The sequence below is a fragment of the Ictidomys tridecemlineatus genome, chromosome 5 (assembly GCF_052094955.1).
Source record: "Ictidomys tridecemlineatus isolate mIctTri1 chromosome 5, mIctTri1.hap1, whole genome shotgun sequence".
NCBI lineage: Eukaryota > Metazoa > Chordata > Mammalia > Rodentia > Sciuridae > Ictidomys > Ictidomys tridecemlineatus.
In genome coordinates this window covers 199,723,005-199,742,632 of record NC_135481.1, presented here as the reverse complement: position 1 = coordinate 199,742,632, position 19,628 = coordinate 199,723,005, and the positions used below count along the sequence as shown (strand labels likewise).

Sequence of the window (19,628 nt, the reverse complement as noted above, 5' to 3'; positions counted from 1 at the left end):
CCATGTCTCGAGGCCTCGTGTATCTGACAAGAGTGGCCCTTCCCGCTCCCCTCTGGTCTGATGGCAAGATCTGTCTTCCCTGCTGTCCCCTCTTCCCCAGCTCTGCGTGGTGTGCAGGGAGGTCTGGGACATAACTGCCGGCCTGCCAGGGTGTCCTTCCCCTGCGAGCGCCTCCTGCCTCTTCGCAGCCAGACCAGGTGTGTGCCCTGATCTCTGTCACACACTCTGTGCCTTAGAACTCCCCCCAACTAGCATGCTGCTCTGTGTGGCTCCTGCTGGCTGAGCCTTGGTTCATCCCCAGGTGCATTTGATCCACTCACCCTGGTGGCACTGGATCACGTCCGGCGTCTGTCGAGGACAGCCCTTGTGGACGCTCATGCAAGAGTTTCTGGGTGGATGTCTGCGTTTGTCCTTTGGGTAAATGCCTCATGTTGCTGGGTCTCTTGGGACAGCCATTCTTTTATCTTTATGAAATCCCACCAAAGCCGCACGCGGTGATGCACGGCTGTGGGCATCGTGACCTGGGAGCTGAGGCAGGAGGATCTCAGAATCCAGGCCGGCCTCAGCAACTCAGCAAGACCCTATCTCAAAACAAAAAGCAAAAGGGATTGGGGTGCAGCTAAGTGGTAGAGTGCCTGGGTTCAGTCCCCAGTGCAAACACAACAAGAATAAGTCGAACTTTCTTTTTTATTCTCTGTGGGCTGCTAACTTAACACATGCTTGTTTTTCAGGAGTTCACTAAGTTGGCCTGCAGCATAACTGCCCCCACCCCCCTCCAGACATGGCCCTGGTGAGCCAGGCAGCAGGACAGCCAAGCTCCTCTACCTGCGTGATCCAGGGTGGCAGCTGGGTCACTCCACCACCTGTAACTTGGCGTGGCTTTGTTCTACCAGGGGATTCTGCCGCACATTTGATGGTTTCTCTTTTGACAGAATCCTTCCTCCAGAGGGCTTGCAAAGGGGACTTGGGGCATCACTGCTGGCAGCTCCGGGGCCTCCGGGTGTCTCCTGCCCGTTCTCTGGGGTGTGATTTGGGTACAACTCTGTGTGCTCGGCACATGAGGTTGTTGCCCTTTCCGCTCCCTGCCCTGCTTCTGCCCTGCTGGGGCTCCCTGTGTGGTCCTCTGGGCTCTGTGCAAGAGAAATGAAGGGCATGTTAGAAATCCATCCCCTGTGGCTCTCGAGGCCTGTGTTGGTCAGCTTTTCCTCGATGTGACCATAAGGCCCAACAAAAACCACTTAGAGGAGGAAAAGCTTATTTGGGGTTTCAGCTCATGGTTTCAGAGGCCTCAGTCCACAGATGGCCGAGTCCAGGGCTCTGGGCCCAGGGTGAACGCCAAGGGGGAGGGGCCCAGCAGAGGGGAGCTGCCCCTCCAGGCAGCCAGGAAGCAGGGGGGGGGGGAAGGGGCGGCAGGGAAGATGCGCCTTCCAGGGCAGCCCCATGAGCACCTCCCACCACGCCCACCTGCAGTCACCACCCATCAGTCCACTCCAGCCAGGTGGGCTGCTGAGGTCACACACATGGACACACACACACAGGTACACACGTGAACACACACACAGTGTATGCTTGCAGAGTCTGTGCCCCGTGGTTCTTGCTGCTTCAAGGTGGTCTCCAGGCTGGGCTCTCTGGTGTGCCAGCCCTGCTCCGGCATCTCCGAGGCTGCTTGTGAGGGCCAGGACATCTTAAGCGGCCACTTGCTGTGGGGAGTCCGGAGTTTTTCTAGAGACTTGTGTATTTAACATCTGTGCAATCGAGTTTGGCAGGTTTGCTGGCAGACTGCTGCGGGCCCCTGGTTGTCCACATTCCCCTTCTGCTCCTAAGGCCAGGGCCCCTCTTCTGGGCCTTCCTCCTGGGGCCAGCACTGCTGGTGGACCCAGTGCCGCATTCCTTTCCTGCCTCAGGGAACAGCCCCTGGATCTCTCCCAGGAGGCCCTCTGTCCTGCAACCAGGAAAGACCCTATCCCAGTTCCCTTGAGCCGGGTCTAGCATGTGGTCCTCCTGGGGTCTGTCCTTCCAGGACCAAGGCCAGCCCCTCTCCACCCCTTCCTCCCTCTTGCCATCTGAATGTGACCAGGCAGCTGGAACTAGGGCAGGTTTCCCCAGTCAAGGAAGAGCTGGGCAGAGGGAGCAGAACGGCAGGACGGCAGCGGCCCTAAACATCTCCCTGTGCCTCCATCTTGCTGAAACCATTGTGGTTCTGTGGTTACTGTATGTAAAGCCACGTCTAGTCCCAAACAATGCACTTGATTATTTTGTTGGTGATAACCTGTCTTCTGGGCAGGGAGAGTGGCAGTCTTATCTCCCAGGTGGAACCCATGCTAACTCTATTATTTTTCTGAATATAGATCAGGCAGCTTGGCAGGCATGACCCCTGCCCCTTTCCCCAAGGGGGATATCACTTCTGGAGCAGCAGCAACCATTGTGTGATAAAGAAGAGCAGCTGAATGCTGAGGATGGCCAAATGCCTGGGTTCCTGAAATTTCCATTCTAGCTCTTAGGACAGGGCCAAGCCACTTAGATTTCATTAAAGGCAGCTAAACACAGTCCTAACAAATGCATGCTTCTTGAGGGTTTGTTTTCTACAATTAATAATGTTTGTATTGTTGAGCACAGTGGCACACATCTGTAATCCCAGTGGCTCAGGAGACTGAGGCAGGAGGATCATGAGTTTAAAGCCAGCCTCAGCAATTTAGCGAGGTGCTAAGCAGCTCAGTGAGGTCCTGTCTCAAAATAAACAAATAAAAAAGGCTGGGATGTGGTTCGGTGGTTAAGTGCCCCTGGGTTCAATCCCCAGTACCAAAAAAAAAAAAAAAAAAAAAAAGCAGACCGGGCAGCTGTGGCTTGTGTGTCAGGGGTGCAGAGAGGGGCTGGCTGCTCGGGCTCACTGCTCACCAACAGCTGTGCAGTCCAGGGACTGACCCCAAGCTGCCTTTGCTATTTTAGTTGATTTCCTGGTTGTGGGGTGGCTGTGGCTCACGTTTGAGACTGGGGCAGCAGGAACAGCAGTAAGAAGCAGGCAGAGGCTTGAGATCCCTGAGCTGACCCGGCCCTGAGGGGCTCTTTAGGGGCCCTGGGTGCCCTTGACCCTGGGCTTGATTCCTTATGACAAAGGTCTGTCCTTGCTCTGCCTTTCAAGAGCCTTCTTGGTCCTCTGGGGCTGTTTAATATCTGGTACTGAAGAAAAAGAGTGGCCTGGCCCAGCTGTGTCTCTGGCCCCCAAGCAGAAGCCCTGGACGTGTCAGCTCAGACAGTAGCCAGATAGCCTGGTGACCTTCCTGAGGGACAGGGACCCCACCCTGGCTCTCGGCGACTATCTCTGCTCCCTGGCCCTGCAGCTACGACTCCCCCAGGATGCCGCCTTCGCGGCTCCTCTACTCTGTGCTCACTGTCCCTCAGGACCAGATCCGTCCTCCTGCTGCCTCAGCCTCCTTGCCCTGTGACTGGTCTGTCCACAGATCTGAGAAATCTCCGTGTGGTGGGAGCTGGCACTTCCAGCTGGTAGCCACATGTCTCCCATGGGGTGCAGGTGCTCTCCTTCGTCTCACTGGGCCCTCTGTCGTTCCCAGTGTGTCCCCAGGTTTGGCCAGGTACTGGAGCAGCGGAGAGTCCTCCCTGTGATCCTAGACTGAGTGTCAGCCCCGGAGCTTGTCCTGCCTTCGGCTCTTTGGGCCCGTGTTGGTGGCTGCGTGCAGATCTATGCCTGGAGTCTTGGCAGATGATTCCTTTTATCAGGTCTCTATTTGCTCTTTTTTAAAATTTTTTATTCTGATTTCCCCCCAGTGAGGTGGATTCCCCCTGTGGTTTTGGTATCTTTCTCATTTACCTACACAAATGGGAAGAGTAGATTTAACTATTGAATATTGGTTTGGAAAAGAGGGAGTCTCTTCTCTGGGCCACAGGATGGAGCACAGGGTGCTGTGAGCTCATCCCACACTTTCTCAGACCCCTGCCTGGGCACAGGTAGTGAAGCCAGGGCAGAATGCAATGTAGGGCCAGGCACCCCTGCTGAAGGGTGGCCTTACTCAGAGATCCTGAGGCCAGGAACACAGTGCAGGGGCTGGTGAGTGAGGGTGGCCACTCACGCAAGGGTCTGGACTCCTTGGGCTGAGGACAGAAGGGGGACCAGGCAGACAAGGCCTTGGCATCATATCTGGATGCAACGGGGGCTGGGGTGGTGTGCTGTGAGGAGGGCGCTGCAGTGGGACGACCACCTGGGGAGCAGCCCAGCAAAGGCACAGTGCAGGTGAAGACCATGGGTGGACACAGCAGGAAACCTGCCACGTTCTGGAGCTGCAGGCAGAGGGTTTGGATTTCACTCCCAGCTGGACTGGAGTTCTAGGCAAGTGGAGGGTGTGACTGGAGTTCTAGGCAACCTTCTGGCCACTGTGTTGGTGAGCATCTGCTGTCTTGGGTGAGGGGTGGCCACAGGATGAGCTTTGAGGAGGCCTGAGAAGCGGGGTGGGAATCCTGGCCCGGTTTTGTGTGAGCCAGAAAGTGGGGTGGGAAGACCCGGCCTCAGCAATGAGCAGGCACCTCGGGCTGATAGATAAGCAATCGGCCTTTATCTGAACTTGGAAATGCTACAGAGAGAGGCTCTGGATGTGCCGCAGCTTCTGGCTCCCTCTGCTTCTGCCCCAGGTTCTTCTTGAGGTTCTCCTGGGCTTCTTCAGGACAGATTCTGCTTAATGTCGCCACCGGGGTGGGAGGTGTAGGGTTACTTGGGGCAGCACCAGGAATGTCCTGGCAGGAGACAGGAGCAGACCGGTTGGGAGGGGCCCTGGAGAGCTGAGCACCAGCTTAGGACTCAGCAGCTTAGGACTCAGCAGCCCAGTCTGCCTGGCTCTGGTCTCCCCAAGAATCCCAGCATCCTGGCTCTCCAAACACCAGGTGCTGCTGGGCCTTGGGCAGAGCAGAGCTCCGAGTCACTCTCTGGTTGGTCTGCTGAGAAGGAACAAGGCCTTGGGGCCCACAGGAGCGTCCCTCCCCTGCCCAGCACTTGCACTACTCAAAGTCCTGCTCCTCAGCTGCCTTGTGCCTGCATCCTGAGGGAAGGCAGTGGTCATCTGTGCCACAACCTACATCCCCATCCCACCACTCTCACCCACCTCCCCAGCACTCCTCCCCATGTCCAGAAGCCCTCCCATGGGCCTCCATGGAGCTGTTCCACACAGGAGCCAGGTGTCCTGGGTGCACACTCTCCCAGCTGGGCTCACCCTGGTCAGGACTCCACTCCCACTGCTGGCTCCTCCCAGGCCCACAGCTCCACCCACCCCCACTGCTGGCTCCTCCCAGGCCCAGGGCTCCACCCACTCCCACTGCTGGCTCCTCCCAGGCCCACAGCTCCACCCACCCCCACTGCTGGCTCCTCCCAGGCCCAGGGCTCCACCCACCCCCACTGCTGGCTCCTCCCAGGCCCAGGGCTCCACCCACCCCCACTGCTGGCTCCTCCCAGGCCCACAGCTCCACCCACCCCCACTGCTGGCTCCTCCCAGGCCCAGGGCTCCACCCACTCCCACTGCTGGCTCCTCCCAGACTCACAGCTCCACCCACTCCCACTGCTGGCTCCTCCCAGGCCAATGGCTCCACCCACTCCCACTGCTGGCTCCTCCCAGGCCCAGGACTCCACTCATTCCTGCTACTCCAATTAGCACTCTGTGGCTCCCCCACCCCTGCTGCCCCAACTCTGGGGTCAAGGTTGGCCCTGCCTCCCCTCCTGAGGCCCACCCCTGCCTGCGCTGTGGCCTGTGCTCAGCTCCCACTCCAGGAGCATCACCATCAACCTTGGTGGTAGGGCCCAGTGCGCCTGCCCCCCAGGTGGCCACCCCACCTTCCAAGTGCCCCTCACCCCACTGCCCACCTTCCTGATGTGTCCCTGGCCAGTGCTGTGACCCAGGCTCACCTGTGCCTTCCAGGGGACCTGGAGACTGGTTCCCCTGCAGCCCAGGGCTGCCCATCTGACCATGGGCTGAGGGCTCACCTGAGAGGAAGGGATGGGCCAGGAGCAAGGGTTGAGGTAGCCATGGGAGGGCTCCTGGACATGGGGAGGAGTGCTGGGGAGGTGGGTGAGAGCGGTGGGAGGGGGTGTGGGTCATGGCATGGTTCTGTGTGGAAGGGAAGATGGGTGCCTCCCTGGGCAGGGCAGCAGGTCCAGGCTAGTGCTGAAAGCTCAGGCGAGCAGCACCGTGGGTCCCTGAGCCCTAAATGGGGCTATCTTGTGGCCAGAGCAGAGGGACCTCAGAGCTCCTGGGAAAGATGGGACCTGTGGCTCCCCCCAGTTCCCTGAGACATCGTCAGGTTCAAGGGCAGAATTCAGCCAACTCCTCACAAAGGGGAGACCCCCAGAGGCACAAACCCCCAGAACCAGGGACCAGCCCTGACTTTACCTCAGGGCTGGGAACCTAGTACCTCGGCCCTCGGTGTGGTGTCCCCCACGCCCCTGTTCTCCAGGAAGCAGGGCTTTGCTGAGCAGGTTGGGTGACCCTGGGGGGCCATGCCCTCCTGGCTTCACGGCCTCCACCAAGATGGGCATCGGGGGCCTGGTGCTTCCGTGGAAGGAGGACTGCAGTCTCAGCACATGTGCTGGGGAGGGGGGCAGACCATGAGGGGGAGCTGGGGAGGAGGGGTGGGGCAGGCCATGAGTAGGGGGTGAGGACGGGTTGTAGGGCTCACTCACCCTGGATGGCCGACTCACAGGCCTGGCTCACCAGCTGGAAGATGGTGGCCAGGGACTGAGGCTCGCCCTGGAAGGAAGACATGGCTTTGGGACCCCAACTAGTGCTGCCCAGGAAGGCCCAATAGCAGGAGCTGAGCTGAAGACCCCAGGCTTTCAGCCTCACCCACCTTCTCTCCTGGCTCCCCTTTGGGCCCGGGCAACCCCTGCAGCAGGAGGCACAGAGGGAACAGGCAGTCAGGAGAGGAAAGCAGCTTGGTGCCACACGTGCAGACAGTGCCTGGGCACTGTGGCCCCGAGCTGAATCCCCAGACCCTGAGAGCGGCCACACAGGGAAGGCAACTGGGCTTTTTGTCCTGCAGCGGGACAGTCCTCAAGTGGGCTGGAACTGTGCTGCAAAGGACCTGCCCTGGCTGTGGCCTTAGTGCTGGGGATGGGGCCCTAACAACCGGAAGCTGCTGGAGCAGGCCTAAGCTGGAGCTCCTGCCTACCACCCTCTTCCCCCAGCTCACCAGGCCCTGGAGCCCTCCCAAGGGGCCTGTGGGGCTGCCTCAGCCTCCAGATAAGGTGGGCCTCAGCAGCTCCCCAGGGGTGAGGGCCCCCTGAGAGAGGGCTGCTGCTCTGTTCTCTTCTCCCCGAGTGTGGCCCCAAGGCCAGGCTCACCAGCTGGAAGATGGTGGCCAGGGACTGAGGCTCGCCCTGGAAGGAAGACATGGCTTTGGGACCCCAACTAGTGCTGCCCAGGAAGGCCCAATAGCAGGAGCTGAGCTGGAGCCTGTGTGGAGCCAGTGGAGCTGAACCAGCCCAGCTCCACTGGCTCCACACAGGCTCCAAGTGAGGAGCAGGCCAGCCTCCCACAGGAAGTCCTGAGCTGGGACACCTGGACAGGCTGTGCTTGAGCCCCCTCAGCTGACTGGCGGGTGGTGGGAACTTACTGTAGGCCCCACGGCTCCTGGAGGCCCTCGTTCCCCGTTGGTGCCCCTGGCCCCTACAAAGCCCTGGAAGCTCTGCAGAGATGCAGAAGTCAAGGTTTGGCGGGCACCCCCAGTGAATCTGCCCACCTCTGTCCTGGCTCCCAAACAACGGTGCCCCCAGCCTCACTGCCTGGTAGAGGCCATAGCCCTTAGCTCCACCCCCCTGCCCTCAAGTTTTGACACTTCCCCTAACTGGCCCAGTTCTGCCCCCAACCTGGCACCCAGGAAAACCTCACCTCATGCCCAGGCAGACCCCCGTGCCCCTCACCCAGCTGTCTATCAGTTCCCTGATGCACTCCAGAAACTGGGGGACAACCTCTCCACAGAGGGGGTCCTGGTGGGAGAGCCCAGCAGTGTTTCAGCAGCTGGCCTAGACTGCCCCTCAGGGTCTCCCAGGCCCTGAGCTCACTGGGAGGTCCGACCCAGGAGAGAAGTCCTTTCCAGGTGAGGGAGCCCCAGGTTGCCTCTGCCAATCTGGCTGCTGGAGAAGTCTGCCCAGAGGACAGTGGGCCTGGGGCAGTCCCTACAGCCAGCCTCGCCTACCCATCCCTAGCAGGCCCAACCAGGAGCCCTGGCGACCCCTGTCCTGTGGCGTTGGGTCTGCATCTCTGCCACAGGTAAGGAAGGCCCCTGTGGTGGCTGCTCCAGTGCAGGAGAGAGGCCCCCTCCAGGTCACCTCTTGGGTTGGCCTGGTCAGGAGCCAGAAGTGTTCAATCCCTTCTTCCCAAACTGGCCCTGTCCAGCTCCCAGGACCTCAGCATTCTGGGTGAGGGCTTGTGGAGGAGGTGACGCCTACCCTGGGGCCAGGGGGGCCAGGCTGGCCAGCAGGTCCTTCTAGTCCTCTCATTCCCTGAAGGGCAAAGGCAGGGTGAGATGGGGTGTGGCTTGTGCCCACACCTCCTCCCATGGGAACAGCCCCACAGCAGCAGCAGTAGCCTACACACCAGGTGAGCCTCACCAAGGCAGCGGGACTCGCACCTGCCCCGGAGAGAGCGCAAGCTGCTGCCCCCACCTGACCCTGGTATGGGCTGGGGCCCCTCCCTCCCGTCCCCGCACCCCAGCCTCCATCTCCAAGACCTTCCCAGGCTCTCTTCTCTCCCAGTGCACACACCTTCCGGCCCAGAACAAGTACCTTTGGTCCCTGGAGGCCAACTCTCCCAGGGGTGCCTTGCTGGCCAGGGTAGCCCTGGAAGGGAACAGAGGTGGCCGGCCAGGCAGGGGCAAAGGTTATACCCAGAGGAGGAGGTCAGCCCAAGGCCCTGCCCAGCCCCAGCCCAGCCCATCTACCTGTAAGCCTGGGAGCCCCTGGTCTCCCTTCTCTCCTTTTGACCCTGGTGGACCCTGGAGGGGAAGGTGAACTGGGTAGCAGAGAGGAAGGGTGGAGGGGAGGTGGGTGGGGGTGGGGTACACCTACCACAGGTCCCTGGACTGTGCGGCCCTGGGTCCCTGGTGACCCCTGCTGACCTCCAGGGCCCTCAGGTCCTGTCTGTCCGGGTGGCCCTGGCTCTCCCTGGAAACACAGGCAAGGGGCTTGGGCTGAGAAGGCCTGCTTCCTGACCAGCCCAGACCCAGGCCACACAGGCCCCTCCACTAGAGGGTCAGAAGCACCCTGATGCCCTCATGCTCCCCTGGGTGGGTCCCCGTACAGCCCTGTCTACAAGCGCAAACCGCGGAGGTCGCTTCTCCAGGACCGCAGACACCAGAGGGGAGCCAAGCCAGTTCTGTGCACGCGCTCCCTGGCCTCCCCACCCAGGCAGCTGGAGCCTGAAGCCAATCACAACACACAACCACATCACCTGGGCGAAGCCAGAGAGCGCAGCAGCCAACTGCAAAGGAGAGGTGGGAGACCTGCCCAGGCTCTGAACCCCTCAGGGGCCCTCTGGTCTGGGAGTCCCATCTTGGACAAGTGGCCCCAATGGGCAGGGGCACCCTTTCAAATTACTTTTTGAATTAGTATATGAATGTTCCACATTCTACTAAGCAGACTGCATGGTCTTGTCATGAGTATCAATGCACAAAAGTAAACACAGGGTCAGAGAGAGAACATAAGCTGGTGGTGAGGACCCAGAGCCCAGCTGGCTTCATCTAGCGACATCACAAAACAAACAGCACACATCTCCCGGAGAAAAGTATCTGACAGTGCCCATGACTACTGCGCAAGCACCACATAGCATCTCATGGCCATTCTTGATTTTCAAATCTCACAATAAATTTGAGTAAATGGACTTTACTATCACATGAAAAAATACATGCGGGCTTTCACATGCACCCTGCACTGGACTATGCAGCCCTGGGTCCCCCAGCACCAGGAGGAAGCTGAGACACCTGCACACCACTGAGTGGGCTTCTGCAGCACTCACCAATACCACTAGGCAAGAACAGAAGTGAGAGTCAAGAAAAACCACCTGAAAACCAAGAATCACACAGACAATCCATTCAGAAAGCTGGATAGGAAAATGTTGCTCAGAGATGACGGCCCTGCAGAAACCACCAGGCAGACACTGCAACAGGGAAGGGCCTGGTGACAGCTATGACGAAAAGATGCAAGGTTTGGGGTGAGCTAGAGCCCAGGCCAGATAATCCACTTCTCGAAAGTCTCGTGGAGAGTCACAAAAGAAACCTGGACAACAGAAGGATGCCAAGTTCCTGGGCAAGAGTCAAATGACAAAAATGCTACTTGTTCCAGGCACGATGGTGCACACCTGTAATCCCAGCAGCTCGGGAGGCTGAGGCAGGAAGATCACAAGTTCAAAGCCAGCCTCAACAATTTAGGAGGCCCTAAGCAACTTAGAGAGACTCTGTCTTAAAATAATATAAAAAGGGCTAGGGTGTGGCTCAGTGGTAAAAGTTGGCTCAATCCCTAGTATCAAAAAAAAAAAAAGGAGAAAAAAAAGTAACATCTGTGTGAAAACACTTGTCACAAACAAGGCCAAAGGACACACTGCAAATGACAAACACAGTTGTGACTCCTTCGCAGAGTGAGGCTGATGCACAGTATGTGAAGCACCCATGAAGAAACAAGCCAGCGGCACCCTGGAGCCAGGGCAGGCTTCCCACAGGAAAGGCTGCCTGCTGCAGACATGAGGGACAGGGACGCAAGGTGGCAGCCGCTGTGTCAGCCAGGCACCCTGGGTGCATCCCTGCTCTACAGAGGCTGCTCCGCCTCGCCTGGCCTCCAGGGGGCAGCGTGGCTTTCTACACCCAAGCTCTGTGCTCTTGCCCTTGCCCTGGCAACTCCAGCACCAGGCCCGCGTGGTTGGTGGTACACAGGGCGAGGCGTGGGCCGTGGAGGTTCACGACCTCCCCCTTCTGGTGCAAGCTGGCTGCCATCTGTGGCACATGCTCATTGTGAGGACCGGGCCAGCCTGCCAGGACACTCAGCCAAGGCAGGTGCAGGGTGGGACACAGGGTGTGGGGCTGGGGGGAGGCAGCCTCTCAGCCTCTGCGCACTGAACATACTGAACATCTCAGAGCCCAGCTGGGAGCACCTCCCAGGACACACGGGTGTGGTGCTGTCACTGGGGCACCATCTTCGGCCTCCTGTGCAGAGCCAGACCCTGCCAGACACCCACAGAGCCTGCGACAGCACCAGTGTGTGGGGCCAAACAAGTCTATACTTGTGGCACCTATACCCCCTTGGTCCAGAGGCCTTTGGCAAGTGTCTGTGGAAGGAAATAGAAGGCAGCCTTCAGAGCCAGACAGGCCTGGGCCCACCAACTGGGCAGGGGCCTCACCTCCCAAGTCTGCTTCCTCGTCTGTGCCATGAGCTGACCCTACCCGTGGGGACAGTGAAGAGGGAATGCTCACTAAGTAGCAAGATCAGCTCCAGGTGGCCCATAGGTGACAGGAGAGGCCAGGCCAACCCCCTAATTGGGGACCGGGCCTGTCTGCAGCTCAGGAAACCCTCTCTCTACAGGACAGGGTGACATGAACTGCTGCTGAGTTAGGATCCAGACAGCCCCTGGGCCTCACAGACTTACCCTGGGCCCGGGGAGGCCCTGTCCTCCTGGGGTGCCATTCCTCCCAGGGAGGCCCTGCAACAGCACAAGTAGGGCTGAGTCCCCATCCTACCCCAACCCCGAGCCCCACCCAGGCTCCACCCAAACCCGAGCCCCACCCAGCCCTGCACCCCTGTCCACATCATTGGGCATAGGCTGGATCAGGAGTCTCTGGATCCACCCCTAGCCCCGTATGCAATAGATCTGCCCAACCCCATCCTGAAGAAGTGCTCCTGACAGAGGTCCGGAGCCTCTCAGGTCATGCCCTGGGGAGCGCCTGCCTCCTGCAGGTGAGCTGAACACCAACCCTGGGGCAGCAGCCAGAACAGAGCCACCTGGAGGCTGACCCTCACAGCTAGCCACGTCATACCCCACCAGCCACCACTAGCAGGTCCTTGGAGACAGGGGACATTCAGGAAATGCCTGAAGAGGGGTTCGTGCCTGACATGGCAGGAGGATCAGGGCTTGGGGAGGGAGGCTCAGCCAGTGGGAGAAAGGGCTTGGCCACGGCTGGGCTCATGGCCTGGAGTGACACAGCAGAGGCGACAGATGAAGGGCGTCCCTCTGTGGGCAAGCCTCGAGTCCTGCTGGCTAATGGTGCCACACCCCAGGGCTATGCCTGGCCTGCAGTTTCAGTCACCCCCAGGGTAGAGGCTACTGGACTCACTGGAGGGCCTTGAGGCCCTGGGGGCCCGGGAGTCTCTGAAGAGCAGGTGCAGGCAGAAGGGAAGGCAGGGCATGTCTCTCTATCCCTCTGGAAGAAAGGAGACTGCTCATTCATGGACCCTCTCCTGGCTCTCATCAGACCCTGGGGCTGAGCACAGAAAAGGCACCTGACTCCAGGAAACACTCTGTGTGGGGCGCGGCGGAGACAGAAATGCAACAAGGTGGGTCTGGACTCAGGCCACTGAGTCCCTCTAAGAGCAGCTGGGTCCTGGGTGCCTCCTCTCAGGTGCCCATACAGACCCCAGGCAGGTGGGTAGCTTCCTCCCACTCCCCTCCGAGGCCCCCAGAATAGACAAGGCCAGTACGGGGCACTGAGGGGACCAGCAAAGGCCCTGCATGTGGTTTTGGGTGTAGGGTCCCTGCAGGCCTGGGAGACCTCCACCTTGCTAGATGAGGACTCCTGGCCCGCCTGCACCTTGCTGGGCCTACTGAAAAGGGGAGCAGGCTCCTACAGAACCACTGCAGTAGGGGCTTCCTGGCCCGCCCCCAGCATCTGTCCTACCCAACCACCCTGGTCCCCAAAGGCCCCCTCCTCCAGGAAGCTTTCCCTGATATCCCACAGCACAGGCTTAGGCCTGTCTACCTGAGCCTCTGTGACGTGTGGGGTGGACACACTCAAGGCTGGGATGGTACCCAGAGCCTCACGGCCACCTACCAATGCAGGAAGCTCACAGCACCTGTCCTCATCTGCCCAGGTGTCACGACACACAATCTGCAGCATCTGAAGCTGGAACTATGGAGCAGGAGCATCAGCCAGATGCAGGTCCCTGGAGACAGCCCCCACCAGACCAGCAGGACAAAGACCAGGCTCACCGTAGCTGAGCTGCTCCGGGGACCCCTGGCCTTGGCCAGCCTCCCCAGCATGACAAATCCAGAGGTAGGTGAGCTAGCCTCTCCGATGGGCCTCTCAGCCACCTTCTGGCAGTCCACATACAGTCTGACCTTGGAGTGTCCCACGGCCACATGCACCTGTAAATGATGCAGGGTCAGCACCTGCCTAGCTGCCAGGCCAAGGTGTCAGAATAGGTGGAACAAGAGTTGCCCACCTGGGACCTGGGCAGGGTCTTGATGGTACCCACATCCCATGTGACTTCCAGGGCAATTCCCAAAACAGGTGTCTCCCAGAGAGAAGGGCTAGAGTGCACTCTGACACAAATTAAAATAGGGCCACTGACACAAAGGGACATCAGGGTCAGAGGCCCCAGGTGGGTTATCGCCTGACTTTCAGGGACTTGTGCTGGTGCTCCAGGGCAGGCAGCTGCACATGGGGACAGCTGGCTACTGGGACGGGGCCCATAGAGCTGAGTAGAGTTCCCAGGACCTTGTGGTAGCTCCCGAAGAAGACCTTCTTCACCTCCTGCAGGTCGAAAGTGGCCACCTGCAAGGCAGCTCTGGGGTCATGGTTGAAGTAGGTCAGCGACCTTCTGCCAGCTGCCAGGGTGAGGTGAGCAGCAGGTAAGCATCTGTCCTACCCAACCACCCTGGTCCCAAATGATGGGAAAGGACAGACTGTGAGAGCTGCAGGACCCAAGGCCATGCCCAGGACCCTGGCAGGTCTCCCCCGTGAGGGGCAGAGGGGCAGCTCTGAGGAAGCTCAGGACACCTGGCTCTTGCTTAGGGTGGGCACTAAAGAGAGGTTGAAGCCAGGGCTCCCATTCCTCCCAACTGCCAAGGGTGACCCGGGGCCCCAGTCACCATCCAGAAGAACCCCGAGGATGGGCTGGAAGTCCTCAGCCGTCATCTGCCACAGCGCAAAGGCTTCGCGGGGCGTCTCAGGGAGCAGGCGCACAAGGAAGACAATGGTGTGCTCAGGCGGCAGGGCCACTGGGTGGATGTCGCTGGGGGCATGGGAGGGGGCATGAGCAGAATGAAGGGTGGCTGGGCTTGGACCAGGCCTCCCAGGCACAGGCCCCCTGCAGCCCCAGTCTCACCCTGGCGCTGCTCTGCTGACCATGGTGGAGACTGCACACACAGCCTTCCCAGCTGTGGACGGAGTGTGGCAGCCGTCTGTACCCCAGAACACAGACTGGGGGTACATACGGCCATGGTCTAAAGGCCAAGCTGGGGTCTCCCCTGCCTCAGTGTCCCCGGGAGTAACATGGGGTATGTAAAGGACAGAATTCCCTCCAAGAAGCTTCAAGGCACCTGGCCTGACACAGCCCTCTACCTTCCCTGAGGCCTGGCCAGTGAAGGTCACCTAGAAGGGGCTCACCCAGGCCCTGTGCTTCAGGGTCCCTGTGTGGCAGAAGACCCACCAGGAGAATCCCCAGGTTACTCCTGAGGGCCGGGAGCCCACAGGCACACAGGCAGCGCTGCCCTCAGGAGTTGGCCCACTGACCACAGCTGTCCTAGTGCTCAGACTGGGGGCTCCTGGCCAGGACCTATGCAGACCCAGGTGCACTGAGGGGCAGGGGAGGGCCTCTGGTCACACAGTAGAAGTGCTCCCCAGAGCCTGCAGCCTCCTTCCTGATGTGCTCTTGGGATAAAAACCAGGGGCTGGGAAGACCCAGCCCCACCACTTCCTGCAAGGCTTTAAGCACCCTGACCTCAAGGCCGTGGCACTGCTGCTCCTTCCTCCTGAGCCCTCCCCCACTCTCTGCCCATGGCTCTTGTCTGCTGCCTCCTTGGGGACCTTCCTGATCGCACCACGGGAAGGACCCCGCCAACTGGGCAGCCTGAGACCCCTCAGTGCAGCTGCCATGGTGCAGATACATCTGTGCTGGGTAAGCACACCTGGGAAACCTCTGTCCCCTTCTGGAGCTCAAAAAGGAGAGCAGGCAGCACTGAAGCACCGTGTGCCCTGCAGGCTGGTGGCTGGCACCTGAGACGGGTGACTGAGGAATGGTGGCTGGGATGCCGAACACCTTGGTGCAAGGTGGGGCCAGAGGCAGGGGGTGGAGACCAGGGCTCCAGGCAGTGGGAGCATCCCACTCGCCCACCCAGCAGAACAGCGGTGAAAGCCCAGAAGGGAGGAATGGGGCCACCGCTTCTGCAGCAGCACTTCCACACCACCCTACGAAGAAAATGGGGGCAAAAGGGGGCAGGTGTCAGCCACCATGCTCGAGAGAAGACATACAAATGGCCAGCAGGCAGAGGAACAAGTGCCCAGCATCGCTGATCATCTGAGAAGTGCAGGTCAAAGCCAGCCCTGAGGCAAAACAGCTGTTACCCAGACAGCAAGGTCAGTGCTCGGGGGAGGGGCTGCACAGGGTGGGACGGTGCTGAGCACAGCCACGGGGCAGCAGGGGGAGCTGCTGTCCCCACAGGTCCAGAGCAGGTGAAGTCGGGGTACAGAGGATCCTGCCCTCCACGGTCACTGGAGCACCACCCACAACAGGGGAGCCACCCAAGTGTCCACCCGCTGAGGACGGAGAAGGACACATGGGATTAGACCCAGAGAAAGGCTGATGGCCGCAGGGAAGAAGGGGCCTGCCATTCGTTCTCAGCAACCTGGGGAAGTGAGGTGGTCTCTCTCCTGCAGCAGCTATAGCAGTGGCTCTAGAGGCAGAGGGCGAGTGCTGGCTACCACATCCACGCCGCAGGAGAGCCACACCATCACGGGAGAAGAGAGGTTTGTCTCCTCCGAAACGCGGTGAGAGCGTTGGAATTCGTGAGGGGGCAGGAGTGCCTACCGGACCCAAAGACCTCACGACTATGCTTGAATGGAAACACCACACCGTGCCCCGATAACAGGCACCATGTTTGTGTGTCCATGCATCCATTTGAAAGCATATTTAAATTTAAAATAAAAAGTGGTTATTTAAAAAAACAGTGGGTGCAGTGGCATGTGCCTATAATCTTGGGAAGCTGATGGCAGCCTAGTGAGACTCTGTCCCAAATAAAAACAAAAAGGGGCTGGGGATGTGGCTCAGTGGTAGAGCACCCCTGGGTTCCACTCCTAGAATCACAAAAATAAAAATAAAAGGATAAAAGAACAGACCACCCCTGAAGGAGACGCCTCTAGCGCGAGCACAGCAACAGGAGGCTGCACTGCCCGTGGTGAACGGCTGTGCCACGAGGCCCAGGGACCTGGCAGCTCCAGACAGTGCTACCCTGATGCAGCCTCTCTACCCTCTTCCCTGGGCCCCCAGGCTGGCTGCAACCGGCACCTGTGTGGCCCAGAAAGCAGGGACCTGGAGAAGCCTCCCGGGCCTTCTGGCCACCTGCTCAGGGCCACGGGCCTCAGTGCCCCTGCATGCCTCAGTTAGACCCTACTGGTAATTTCCGGCACGTGGCCCTATCAGTCCTTTGGGGATCTGGAAGTCAGCGCCTGATCTTGCTGTTACCGTGCCACGTCCACTGCAGTGCAGGTCTGTGACTCAAGGTGTTGGGGTAAAGGGGGACCACACGCCCTCTACAGCTACTAACTTGGCAGGCAAAGGCAGTCAGCATTGTGGACCATGTTCAGGACGCAGTAGGGGACCAGTCCCCAGGCCAGGTGGGGAAAGACACATGCATGGCTGCAGATCATGCTGAGGGGCAGGCCCCATTCCACGAGAGATCTGCTGACTGTGAGATGGGAATTTCTAGCACACAGGTGAAACCAGTCGGCAGTGTGATGAAGAGATGCCAGGGCCAATAGGCTCTGGGAGCCAGGAATGTGGTCAGTCTCCTTCTTGTGCCCACCTCTGCCCACCTGACTTTCCACAGCCCCACTTGCAGTTCCAGCCCCATTGGCCTCTCATACCTAGTCCGCCGTGTCAGCTGAGCATCCTTGAAGAGTGTGAAGGTCGGGGTCAGGCCCAAGGCTGAGGGTTCCATGGCCACACCTCGAATAGAGGCGTGCTCCTTCTCCACCAGGCCGAAGGCTGCCATCAAGTCAAATCCTGGTGGACAGGGAAAGATGATAGGCTGGAGCAGAGGTCCAGACTAGAAGGTGAGGCAGGAGAAGGGGCTGTGCTGAGAAGGGGTGGCCTGGCTACGGGAGCTGGAGAGCAAGGGTCTGGGGCAGCCTCTGGGTCAGCACCACCTTGGCCCCTTGGGAGAATCCAGCCCCTTGCTCTCCATGCCCACCCCTACCCCAGACCATGACTCCTCTTTCTCTGGCTAACTGTTTCAGTGTGGGAGGCCCAGAGATGGAAGAGGTGGGACCACTGGCACACAGCCCCAACCATGACCCTAACTCCCATTTCCCCCAACAAGCAGAGCCCTAGCACCCATACCACTCCACCCAGCCTCCAAGTTTGTTTTCCTCTCCAAGAAGGGCCTTGATGAATTCCCCTTGTCCAGCACCACAGCCATACATGGTCCCTTCTGCTGCACATGGCCTGAGGACCCTCCAGGCCCCTGATCCTTCAGGGCTGGGCCATGCCCTGAGTCAGCAGAGTCATGGGAACCTGGGCAGGTCCTCAATGCAGCTGGTCCTTCTTAGGCACGAAGCATGGGGTGAATCTCACCTATGCTGGGCGCTAATCAGTGCCTGGCTGACTAGCAGCCCCAAGCAGCAGGCCAGCAGAGGCTCCAGCCCTTTCAAGGTTGCAGTCTCTCCTGCCTGCCATCCACTGGCCCTGCAGGCCCAACAGTGGGCCCAGGGCAGCCACAGCCTGCCCCCCCAGGTGGATGCACAGCCTTCACATGGCTTAGCACATCTGCCTGCCACCGTCTCCCTGCTGGGCAGAGTTCCCTGGCCACGTTCCTGAAGCCAAGCATCTACTCTCTGAGGAGGACCTCAGCCCTCGTGAAACATGAATGAGGACCCCTCAGGCTTGGCACCTGGAAACCCAGCTTCCATGCAGCATCAAGCTCCACAGAGGCCAGAAAAGCCTAGACTCAGCTTTGCTTCTGCCCTGCACAAGCTGACACTGACCTGGGCCAGCCTCTGCTCCCTTGTGAAGCAGGAATGGAACTGCCTTGCCAACCTCAGAGGGCCATCCGAGAAGGTGCAGTCTGCACCCGAAATCCTATGGTGGGTCTCCAGTGGGTCTCCCTCAATCCCCACTCCTCAGGAAGAGCCTAAGAGAAGCAGGGTAGAGTGCACTGGCCACAGGTGTGCAGGACCTACCTGGGAGGGAGCTGTCCGGGTGGAGGGTGGGGCAGGCTGCTGCAAGGAGACAGAGGTCATGAGCCACTTCAGCCTGACCAAGTCACCAGGGAGCAGCTGCTGCATGGTGACACCCTGATCTCTCTTGTGGACACAGGTGGTCTGTGCTGCATCTCCACCTGCCTGCCCCCTTACTGCACTGAAGGCCTGTGGTACCCGTCCCTCTAGGAAAGGGACAGGGTAGTCCTGCCACCTCTGGATCTCACTGAGCGAGCAAGCGCTCCACATTCCCTGCAGGGCCCAGGGCCAAAGCTAAGGGCTTCTCTGGGTGCAGCACCCTGAGAGAGTGCTGGCTCTAGCTGCAGGCCCAGGAGATGTTGGGTGTGAGGCAATCAGACTCAGGAACACAGGTCACTCTGTGGCTAGTTCCAGGGCAGGTGTGGGTGAAGGAAGCATGTCCACTGAGTAATGAGGATTCTGCCCCTTGGGCATTCAAGTCACAACTAGATGACCCTGCAGGGATGCCAGGGGGGATTTGAGGTGAGGGACTGCATGGCCATTGAGGGCCATCTGCTCCAAGCAGCTGTAGCTGACCAAGAAAACCAGTGCAAAATAATAGCAAGAAAGGACTCTTCTTGGCTAGGTCCTGGCCATGCTGGGGCGGGGGGGGGGGGTTCCAGGTCTGGTGGAGACATGTCCATGTCCTAAATGCTTCAAGGCAAGGTCAGCCCTGACTCCCAGGCTGCTCCTTTATGTAACTGGCCTCCTTCATGTTTGTGCTCAGCATCCCGCTCACTCTGCTCCTTCAATCCCAGACACCTCAGTACCAGCCAGTCCAGACGGCACCAGCAGGTGAGGCCAGAGTGGGAGCGCTGACTGCAAGACCTGCAGAGCTCCGTTCTGATTGTTGTGCTCTCACCTGAATTAGGTCATCACTTTAGAATGAGATGGCTTCTCAAGGTCACCTCCATCTCCCTTCTGGGGTCTGGCTACATCTGGGTCTGTCTGGGTCTAGGGTCTTGGTGCCCACTTACCTGTCCAGCCCATGGCAGACACTGCCACACTCTCCCCTGCTCCGTAGACAGCTGAGACCAGGACCTTGTACTTGGTGGCAGCTAGCAAGTCAGAGAGCACGGTGTGGCTCCTGGGCCCTGGCACAGAGATCTGAGGGGCAGGAGTCACCTAAGTGGGCTTCTCCTGGAGGAGCTCACTATGAGGCTTGGCTTTTTTCTGTCTGAGGCCACACTCAGCACACAGGGTGGGCCACATTTCACCCA

General features: G+C 59.5%; 1 protein-coding gene and 1 long non-coding RNA gene across 28 annotated transcripts in view; one reads left to right on the top strand and one right to left on the bottom strand.

The window, feature by feature from the left end:
• Positions 1-673: 673 nt before the first annotated feature.
• Col20a1 (collagen type XX alpha 1 chain) overlaps positions 674-19,628 on the bottom strand; it is a 37,129-nt gene continuing 18,174 nt past the window's right edge. For 10 of the 27 annotated variants that reach the window (XM_078052144.1, XM_078052162.1, XM_078052146.1 and 7 more), the window contains 19 exons: positions 19,386-19,515; positions 18,373-18,411; positions 17,059-17,197; positions 14,067-14,209; positions 13,693-13,802; positions 13,185-13,340; positions 13,027-13,104; positions 12,313-12,459; positions 11,628-11,681; positions 9,062-9,157; positions 8,935-8,988; positions 8,780-8,833; positions 8,444-8,497; positions 7,609-7,680; positions 6,844-6,879; positions 6,677-6,743; positions 6,409-6,582; positions 5,903-5,980; positions 4,544-4,743 (listed from right to left, as the gene is read on the bottom strand). In XM_078052144.1, the coding sequence (XP_077908270.1) occupies positions 4,718-4,743; positions 5,903-5,980; positions 6,409-6,582; positions 6,677-6,743; positions 6,844-6,879; positions 7,609-7,680; positions 8,444-8,497; positions 8,780-8,833; positions 8,935-8,988; positions 9,062-9,157; positions 11,628-11,681; positions 12,313-12,459; positions 13,027-13,104; positions 13,185-13,340; positions 13,693-13,802; positions 14,067-14,209; positions 17,059-17,197; positions 18,373-18,411; positions 19,386-19,515 (1,707 nt within the window). In that variant the 3' untranslated portion in view covers positions 4,544-4,717. Of the gene's footprint in view, positions 4,744-5,902; positions 5,981-6,386; positions 6,583-6,676; positions 6,744-6,843; positions 6,880-7,608; positions 7,681-8,323; positions 8,498-8,779; positions 8,834-8,934; positions 8,989-9,061; positions 9,158-10,485; positions 11,310-11,627; positions 11,682-12,312; positions 12,460-13,026; positions 13,105-13,184; positions 13,341-13,692; positions 13,803-14,066; positions 14,210-17,058; positions 17,198-18,372; positions 18,412-19,385; positions 19,516-19,628 lie in introns of those variants that run through there. The other 17 variants (XM_078052150.1, XM_078052145.1, XM_078052151.1 and 14 more) reach the window with 17 other exon arrangements.
• On the top strand, positions 10,486-16,134 carry LOC120886599 (uncharacterized). Its single transcript, XR_013439925.1, has 3 exons — positions 10,486-12,532; positions 13,067-15,552; positions 15,638-16,134. It is a non-coding gene; the product is annotated as an uncharacterized LOC120886599 (long non-coding RNA).